This window comes from Triticum urartu, chromosome 6 (assembly GCF_003073215.2).
Source record: "Triticum urartu cultivar G1812 chromosome 6, Tu2.1, whole genome shotgun sequence".
NCBI lineage: Eukaryota > Viridiplantae > Streptophyta > Magnoliopsida > Poales > Poaceae > Triticum > Triticum urartu.
Window position 1 is genome coordinate 27,986,537 of NC_053027.1, and position 9,166 is coordinate 27,995,702.

Sequence of the window (9,166 nt, forward strand, 5' to 3'; positions counted from 1 at the left end):
CAAGGACCAAATGAAAGCGCGTACCTAAGTTTGGCACTCTTGAGAGAAATCAACAAGTTAGAACACAATTCTTTAACACATTCTAGCACCGTCAATAACTGTTCTGTACTAACACCCCCCCCCCCCCCCCCCCCAAAAAAAAGATTCCATGCATGCCCTTCCCTTTCTGCTTTCAGAAAAAGAGGGAAAAGGACATGCAAGGACAGCAAATACCATCCATCTCTTTGATTGATAATTCGGGTTTAACCCATGTGGAGAACAGACCTTGAGCTTTTATTCATCTTTGTTATATGTAGCTGCAACTAGGAGAAGATGTACCTAAATAAATAATAATAGGATGAAAAGTTCTCCATTTAAAAAGGTGGTAATGTAAAGCGGAAAGTAGGACACGCGGTTTGATTTAAAGGAAAAGCTGAAGTGCAGTGCGGGGCAGGCCCCAGCCCACTCGGTGGAGAATCAACAAAGCCACCGGAGACTTTCTTCAGTTTGTAGCTTGGCTTCTCTGCTTACTTATCAAGCCCCCAACTAACTCTCGTCTTGTTCCTCTTCCTCCGCTCCATTACATGTTTCTCCTTGACACTGGAGAGAGAGAGAGAGAGAGGAGAGGGAGATGGCGAACATCTGCGGTGACCCGGGAAAGGCTCATGTGGCGGCGGATTACCGGCCGTCTAGCCCAGATGACGAATCTGTTCTCCAAGAACATAATTCAGGTGAGCTCGGAGATTTCCTCTGTTCTTCGTAGCAGCAGTGAGTAGAGATCAGGGATGGGAATTAACTGAATTAGTATCATACAACCATTGCTCTCTAAGATTAATGCCTCCTTAGTTTTCTTTCATAGACATCTACAGAATTTTGGTCTCGAGCTACTCTGTCCCACTTTATGAAAAAGTATTTTCTCAGGAAAAATCAGTAGATTTCTCCATTCCACAAATCATAAAGGCTGCAGCAACCATATATAACTGTGTGACGAACTGCAACCATATATTGCTCATGCCATCCTAACTGTTTTCTACTAAGGGGGGAAAAGATAGGCACCAACTTCAGTTGAACTCTATGTTCTGCTATGATATTCTTCAAAAATAAATCTATTCTTCAAAAAAAGTGATGATTAAATTTAGTATGTTAATGCGTGCTAATTGTATAACAGGGACAATGAACTCCAAGGCAAGCAGCAGTGCCGCCACCAGCGTCATGGCCTCTGTCGGCAGCGACGGTTCAAACGGTGGAACCAAACAGGGGTCTTTCCTCGAAGGCCAAATACTGGAGACACCGAACCTCCGGAAATTCACATTCCTTGAGATCCAGACAGCTACCAGGAAATTCAGGCCAGATGGTCTCATTGGGTTCGGGGGATTTGGGTGGGTGTACAAAGGGTGGGTCGATGAGAAGACGATGAACCCGACAACGAGTGGCCCTCGCATGGCTGTTGCTATTATGCATGGAAAGGAGGAATGGCAGGTAAAATCTGGCCCTTATACTGATTAAGTAAACCTTGAATTCTGAAATTCCAACAGCGTCATCACCTCTAAATGTTGCTGCAACTATGCGTAACAGAAATTTCTGACTGTCCACTTGCAATCGGACATAAAACTTTTGGGAAGGTTCTCTCATCCAAACCTTGTCAAGCTACTGGGCTACTGCTGGGAGGGCATGGAACTATTTCTTGTGTACGAGTTCATCACCCAAGGAAGCTTAGAACGCCATCTATTCTTCAGAGGTGAGCCGTTACTGACGACCATTTGTTTCATCCTATACTCTAGGCAATTTTACTTGCAGAAAATTGTTCATGGCCTTGCTTGTGCTCGCTGTGCTTTTACTTCGTCTCTGTGATACTGATTCGGGAAGTGATTGCAATTCTTGAAAAACCCAATTGGCTGAAATGTACTGACAATGGAACCTGAGGCGATTGAAATACTTTTCAGGAGGATGTGCTCCACTATCATGGGAAATAAGGCTTAAGATCGCCATCGGTGCAGCACGAGGACTTGCATTCTTGCATGCATCAGAGAAGAAAGCTATGTACCGTGACTTCAAGGCTTCCAGGATTCTTCTAGATGCAGTATTCTTTCTACCCTACAATGCATGTTTTATCTGTTGTCTGTTTATCAAGATCAAAATCTGGCCGTGTTTTGCTGGCAGGACTATAACGCGAAGCTCTCTGATTATGGGCTTGCTAAGCTTGGGTCAACCGGCAACTCGCGTATGACTATCATGCCCACGCGTACCCACGGGTATGCAGCTCCGGAATATGTAATAACTGGTATGTGCCCTTCTCACTCATCACATCTTTACAAATTTAGAGTTCTGCATCAAATAGGTTTGTGGTCATTCATGAAAATTGAGCTTTCTCAAGTGGATAATTTTTCATAATAAATTGCTCCATGTACTGAATGTTCAATTTCTAGCACCATTCAATCTTTCAAAATTTAGAATCTACAAGTTGCTAGATATGGTAGTTTTTTTTAGGAGTTGATTGATGGTCGTTCTCACTTCATGCTCTGAACCATGTCCAGGCCTTCTGTATGAGATGAGTGACGTTTACAGTTTCGGGGTTATGATGCTGGAGATGTTGTCCGGTCAGCGAGCGAGGGATCCCAACCGCCCAAAGGGGCAAATGAGCATCATTGACTGGGCAAAGCCCTTGGTTGACCGAAGAAAAGTCGCTCGTCTTATGGACCCCCGGCTCAAGGGGCAGTTCAACTCGAAACAAGCCCTACAGGTGGTGCATGTGGCGCTGAGCTGCCTTGACAGGGATCCTAGTTGCAGGCCCTCGATTAAGGTGGTTCTCGAGGCGCTCGAGCAGATCTAGGCAATGAAGGGCTGCGGGTATCTTCATCTATGATGTTGCTTTTGTTTTATTGTATACATTTATAAGCATGTTGAATGAGTTTCTGTTGGGATGGCCATGCAAACATGATCGGTTCCTGGCTTGAAAGATGATTCTGTGCTTGTCGGTTCCTGCATTTCGGGTTGTGTGCTTGTCGCACCTGTATTTTATTTTATTTTTGTTGGACATGGAACTAGATTTCCATGTCATAGCAGTAGTGTAATGGAAGAATTGATCAATGGAAGCTCCACAAATTTGGGAAATCATTGAGTGACACAACTTGCCGGTCGATGGAGGTTGGAGGCGATGCTGAATTACTTGCTGAAAGGGGATCCAATCTGAAGAGTCAGGTCTACGTACTTAAGGAGTAAGCTAGAACAGTGTTAAACTGTATGAGTAGTAGATTTATTGTTTTCCTTTTCCATGAGTTCGATTGCGGCTAAATTTCACCAGCTGTTAGAAGCGCTGGCGCTCTAATTAAGATCCAAACTACACATAATAGCTTCAATAATTAATTATCATACGGCAAAGGATTCCAAGTGCACGAGTCAGCTGTAAGATAAAAGACAACAGCTACAGCTAGAGACGATTACAGTTTACATAGCACAGGCTGAATAAAACACCAACTCAATAATGATGATTGAATAAACATCATTATTGAGTTGATAATGTACATGCTGAATAAAACATCAACTCAATTCAGATTGAATAAACATCTAAGTTCAGTTAAAGATGAGATACACATCCAGATCTTTTACACATTACTTAATAACGTATATGCACAGTCATAATTCAGTTAACCATCTAAACTCTGTCATAATTCAGTTGAACATGGAATCATTTAACTTGTGCACTAGTAGTAAATCTTTACCAGAAAGAAGTTTCCAAGGAGTAAGCCAGTAGTACTACCAGCTACCAGTAAACAGTAGTGTCTCAGATTAGTAATGTAGTTAATTAATCAGCGCCTGAAAGATAGAGTAATCCACTGTCTGTCTGCAGTCTGCACAGATAGGAAGTGTAAGATGATACATGTACTTCACCAACTAATCTAATGGGCTAGGATAAAGTAAAAAATAACCTTCATTAATTATCAGGCGGCAAAGAATTCCAAGAGCATGAGCCAAGCTGTAGGATCACAGACAACAGCTCAGATGATTGATTACAGTTTACAGCACAAGAAATCACAAGCAAAGCGCATGCTGAATGATAAAACATCTAAATTCAGATCGAATGAACATCTAAATTCAGTTAAAGATGACATACACAGCCCAGCCTTTTAGCCATTTCTACTTAATAATGCATACTGACATACATATCCAGATCATGGTAAGTCAACACTATATCGATGGTCAGCCAACTCATCCAGGTCTTGAACCTTGGTACAGGCAACAAAAACATGTATCCTATCCTTAGCCTAACAGAAAAAGACAGTACAAGCTGGTCAGCTTCAGAACTGATATGTGCTGGCAAATGCTGATTGCATCATCCACTCGGTTAGAGTCACCGGTGAGCTTGGAGCAGAACCATACCAATTGATCGAGGCCACTTCATCGTCCGTGGTGTCGCCTCTTGTCCAAGAACCAGAAATGCCAGCATTTGTGGCACACGGCAGGAAGCTGCAATTTAGCATTGTACTATGGCCCTGCGACTCAATAACGGGTTGTTGTGGTTCGAAGACTGGCATGAAGAAGTCGGCTTGATCAGAAATCTCAGAGAAGGGCGTGACTGAAGCGCCATGGAGGACCATGTTGTCATAGGGATAGGTGCTCACGCTCACCGTGGAACCGGTATGGTCGGACATGGAGAAGCTGTAATTGATCTCTGATTCAGGGACAGGCATGAACAGGTCACCCAGAAGGACTTGATCAGAATTGTGAGGAAAAGGCATGCGTGCACCACCTTCGTCCAGGACAGTGTCGCAGTAGCTGCTCACTGCAGAACCGGCATGGTCGGCCATGTAGAAGCTGCAATTGGCATTTGATTCAGGGACAGGCGTCAACAAGTCGCCCAGGACATGGTCGGGTGTGAGGCCGGACATGAGATCTTGAAGAAGCTTCAAGTCTGGCTGTGTCTGTACGGGCGGCGGCAAAATTGGTGCCGCAGGGGAAACAAGCAGTCGCCGCCTCACAGGAGATGGTGCTGGCAATGGCGTATCTCCAGCCTTCCTCTTCCTCATCCGTGTTGATGATGTCGACGAAATCGGGGTAGATGATCTGGGCTTACGCGGGCTTCGATAGATCTTGCAAAGAGTGGGGATGGATTTGCCGGTCTCATCATCTTCTTGATCCACACCGAACTCAACCATGAGCCAGACCTCCGTTCCAGATCCGTCGGCGTTGGTGGGCTTATAGGTGAACTCCTGCTTGTATCCTCCGATGTTTCGTCCCTGCTCGTCGGAAACAACCTTCCTGCCCTTCTCGGAGTGCCACTGGCCCTTGCCCTCGCCGACGACTCGGGACCTGCGCCTGTCGCGCCCGGACCTGGCCTTGGCGGAGCCGAAGAAGTACCAGTAGCGCCTCTCGTCGCCGGTCTTGGGCGACACCAGGACCGCGGGCAGGTGCCCGTCGACGAGCGTGGCCGGATCGGCGGCGTAGACGTCGGCCGAGTGCAGGAAGCTGGCGGCTGGTTCAGGGAGGCGCTCGCCCGCGATCATGGGGCGGAGGTAGGCGGAGATGAGGTCGGCATCGTGTGGGTTGAACCTGCAACCCGGGGGAAGGTCGGAGGAGGGCGCCATGGGACATGGAGGTGACGGCCGGCGGGGAGCGAGCTAGGGTTTGGGGAGGCGCGGGGGGCGGGTTTGGGATTTGGGAATCGGAAGGGGAGGGTGGAACAAGACGCGCGCGCTCTGCCGCCTTTTCTACTTGAAATCTGGCGGGAAGGAGAAGGCGGCTTTGGGAGGGTCGAAGACGCGGGTTTGGGTTTCGGTGGGCCCATCGCAAAGACGCGGGTTTGGGCTTCGGTCGGCTCTTCCCCACAGACGCGGTTTTGGGCTTTTTCCTTTTGTTTTTTTCTCTTCACTCCATCGTACGCCGGTTGGCAATGGTCATACAACTCAGCCAAACAAAAAAAAAATTAACCAAACCTAAACCATAAGTAATCAATGTGGAGTTTGAGAGAGCAACTAACTAAAGAGTGCCCGTTTCCAGTCTCCCCAAGGGTCACTTGGGACGGACTGAGAGCGTGCTACTTGGCACGCTCTCAGCCACCGCCACGTGTCGCGTTCTCAGCCACCTCCATGTGTCCCGCTCTGGAAGCTTCCTCCGGATTTTGTCTTTTATTTTTATTTTTTCGCATGCCTTTTTGACTTTTTAAATGGTTTTTCTCGATTTTTTTCGGTTTTTCACTGATCTTCCTTAGCTTTTGACTAAAACTTTTTTTTGAAAAAATAACTTTTTTACATGAAAAAACACGTATTTTTCCTTTTCACGAGAGGCATGGTCATGCCTCTCGAAACAAAAAAACGTGTTCTTTTTTTTTCTGCGGAAGGCACGATTTTACTTCTGCGAGAAGCATGGTTTTGCTTCCATGAGAGGAACAACCGTGCCTCTCGGAAATAAAAAATTCATTTTCTTTTTTTGTCTTTCATGAGAGGCCTGGTTTTGCTTCCGCGAGAGGCACGGCCGTGCCTCTTGGAGACAAAAAAAACATATTTTTTCCTTCCGTGAGAGGCACCGTTGTGCCTCTCGGAAATGAAAAAAAACGTGTTTAAGAGAGAAACTAACTAAAGAGCGCTCGTTCCTAGCCTCCCCAAGGGTCACTTGGGATGGACGGAGAGCGTGCCACTTGGCGCGCTTCCAGCCGCCTCCACATGTCGCGCTTTGGACGTTTCCTCTGGAATTTATTTTTATTTTTGTTTTTCCACACGTATTTTTGGTTTTTTGATAGTTTTTTTTATGGTTTTTTCAATTTTTCACCAGTCTTACTTAGCTGTTGGATCAAATTGTTTTTGAAAACGAAAACAAAAAAATATGTGTTTTCTCTATTTTTTTCCGCAAGAGGCGCGGCCATGCCTCTCGGAAATAAAAAAATATATGTTTTCTTTTTTTTCACGAGAGGCACAGTTTTGTTTCCGCAAGAGGCACGGTCGTGGTTCTGTGAAACGGAAGAAAATGTGTTTCTCTATTTTTTTCCGTGAGAGGCACGACCGTGCCTTTCGGAAATGAAAAATAAATGCTTTTTTTTTCTTCCACGAGAGGCACGATCGTGCTTCTTAAAAACGGGAAAATGAGTTTTTTTTCTTTTGCGAGAGGCACGGTTTTTCTTCTGCAAGAGGCATGGTTTTTTCGTTCCTTTTTTTGTTAATTTTTATAAAAAAAAGTTCATCAATACCTACCAACATGGGATCAAGTTTTGAAGATCTCAAAGCGAAAAATCTAACGATGAAAATGGTTCGAGATTTGGACGCACGGTTTAAGAGATAAATCGTTTCGAATAAATAAATTAAAAAAAAGGAAAAACTTCTAAGTTGCAACAAGTGGTGCCCATGTTGCGTACCACTTGTTGCAACCTGGAAGGTGAAAATGATTTTTGAAAAGAGTACTCCTCAATTAGCGATTTGGGGAATTTGAACCAAAACTAAATCACACCTTCAATTATTGCGCAGAACTAAAACCAAACCAAGTCGTACGATCTGTCCATCTCAATCAAAACCAAACTACTCTGTCCGCTTATGGATTTAACCTAGTTCTTAGTTTTGGGTTGAAACCAAATCAATCTGTTGTATCTGCAAAGCTAACCGAAAAAACAACCAAGCTAGCTAGTAGCTTATACGTATGTGTCCAGCCTCTTTGCGTTGTGTATATACGTATGTGTCCAGCCTCTTTGTGTTGTGTATGTACGTGTGTGTCTAGCCACGTCGCGTCGCGTGCGTACGTCCATACCAAGAACCGGTTCTAAACCACCATTCGTAACTGTCAGCGACCACACCATCTAGGCCCACACCCAGCCATAACCAACTTTCTTTTACGAAAACCCAAACCAAACTAAACCGGAGAACAATTAGTTGAGGAGTGCTCTTTTTGGAGCCTCCTAATGATCACTTGGAGTGGTTTGAAAGTGAACAACTTGGCGAGTTTTCCGCCGTCGTCACATATCGTGCGCTGGGCGCTTTCTTTAGATTTTGTTTTTTAATTTTCTCGCATGTGTTTTCAGCTTTTTAGATGGTTTTGTTTTTGTTTTTTATAATTTTTGGTTGTTCAACGGTTTTTCTTAGCTCTTTGAAGAAAAAAAGAATTCGTACTTCGTCGGCCTCACCGGTCCGGACGAGGACTCATAGGGCAGCTTGCTCGATCAGGGCAAGGTGGCGTTTTTTAAGTATTAATTTTTGTTTAATTAAGTTTAAGTGAACTTTAACCAGGGTTGACCGGTGTTTTTAATGCTGACTATGTTTAATTGTGCGCGCGTTTTGCTTCTATTTTTTCATTTCGATTCATAAAAAATGAAAAAACACTAACGCCCACCCACACGACAGTTTTGTAACTTGCTCACACGCGTGGATCATCGTCCAGTGCAGTTTGCACGAATCTTGACATGTTGAGGCAAAATTTGCATGCCACGTAGGGACGGGCTTGATGTGTGGGCGTTGGAGAGTTTGCTCACACGACCGCGCCATACTGTTTGCCAGCTGCGTTGTGTAGGCGAACTAGTTTCTGCCCACACAGTCACCATCTAGTCTATGCATGCGCGTGTGGACGAACTACTTTTCGCCCACACGACACTCCTACGTTGTAGATGGCAATTACAGTTACGCGAACGTGGCAACTAGGTAAACACACATGGCAACTGTGATTCTTTGCTATGGCAACTGCAGTTCCGCGTACATGACAACCAGATAAACACACATGACATATGTGATTAACCATACATGTCAACTATGGTTGGACCGCACGTGGCAACTAGGTAAACACACATGGCAACTACTGTTTGACCATATGTGGCAAGTAGTTAATCACACACGGCAACTACGGTTTGATTACACGTGACAACTACCATAAATTATGGGGTATATGGCAACTATAGTTAAACAAAACAGATAGAGTTGCTATACTTTTACAACTACACTTGCCATTCCGGATAACTACATCTGCCAATCAGGATGGCAACTAAATCGTCATCTCGCGGGTACCTAACGTATCTGCGCCAGGACGTATGGCCATTTTCGTTTCGTACCACACGTGTGGGGTGGAGTGAGTAATACTTGTTGGACGTGTGGCACGAAATAGCCACGCCCATCCGTGTGGGCAATTTTAATATCCGCCCACACACAGCCTGTGTGGGCTGCTTACTGCGCACAACACACATGGTGTATGGGCGCATGTCGAATATACCACACGTGTGGTA

General features: G+C 45.1%; 2 protein-coding genes across 2 annotated transcripts; one reads left to right on the forward strand and one right to left on the reverse strand.

Annotated features, from left to right (window-relative positions):
- The first annotated feature begins 439 nt into the window (after nt 1–439).
- LOC125515339 (probable serine/threonine-protein kinase PIX13) lies at nt 440–3,106 on the forward strand. The gene is made up of 6 exons (XM_048680792.1): nt 440–710; nt 1,148–1,458; nt 1,555–1,717; nt 1,923–2,059; nt 2,140–2,260; nt 2,514–3,106. Exons 1-6 carry the CDS (start codon nt 611–613, stop codon nt 2,807–2,809), a joined length of 1,128 nt encoding a protein of 375 aa, XP_048536749.1. The 5' UTR covers nt 440–610; the 3' UTR covers nt 2,810–3,106.
- Nucleotides 3,107–4,274: 1,168 nt separating this feature from the next.
- LOC125512427 lies at nt 4,275–5,606 on the reverse strand. Its single transcript, XM_048677521.1, has one exon. The coding sequence runs from the start codon at nt 5,559–5,561 to the stop codon at nt 4,275–4,277; it is 1,287 nt and encodes a 428-aa protein (XP_048533478.1). The 5' UTR covers nt 5,562–5,606.
- Between the last annotated feature and the right edge of the window lie 3,560 nt (nt 5,607–9,166).

What these genes read in the sequence shown, in the direction of transcription:
- LOC125512427 (XM_048677521.1), bottom strand. Translation starts at nt 5,561, where the DNA reads ATGGCGCCCTCCTCCGACCTTCCCCCGGGTTGCAGGTTCAACCCACAC.
- LOC125515339 (XM_048680792.1), top strand. Translation starts at nt 611, where the DNA reads ATGGCGAACATCTGCGGTGACCCGGGAAAGGCTCATGTGGCGGCGGAT. An exon ending in TCTCCAAGAACATAATTCAG is followed by an intron (nt 711 to 1,147) that starts GTGAGCTCGGAG and finishes ATTGTATAACAG; the next exon opens with GGACAATGAACTCCAAGGCA. An exon ending in CCAGGATTCTTCTAGATGCA is followed by an intron (nt 2,060 to 2,139) that starts GTATTCTTTCTA and finishes TTTTGCTGGCAG; the next exon opens with GACTATAACGCGAAGCTCTC.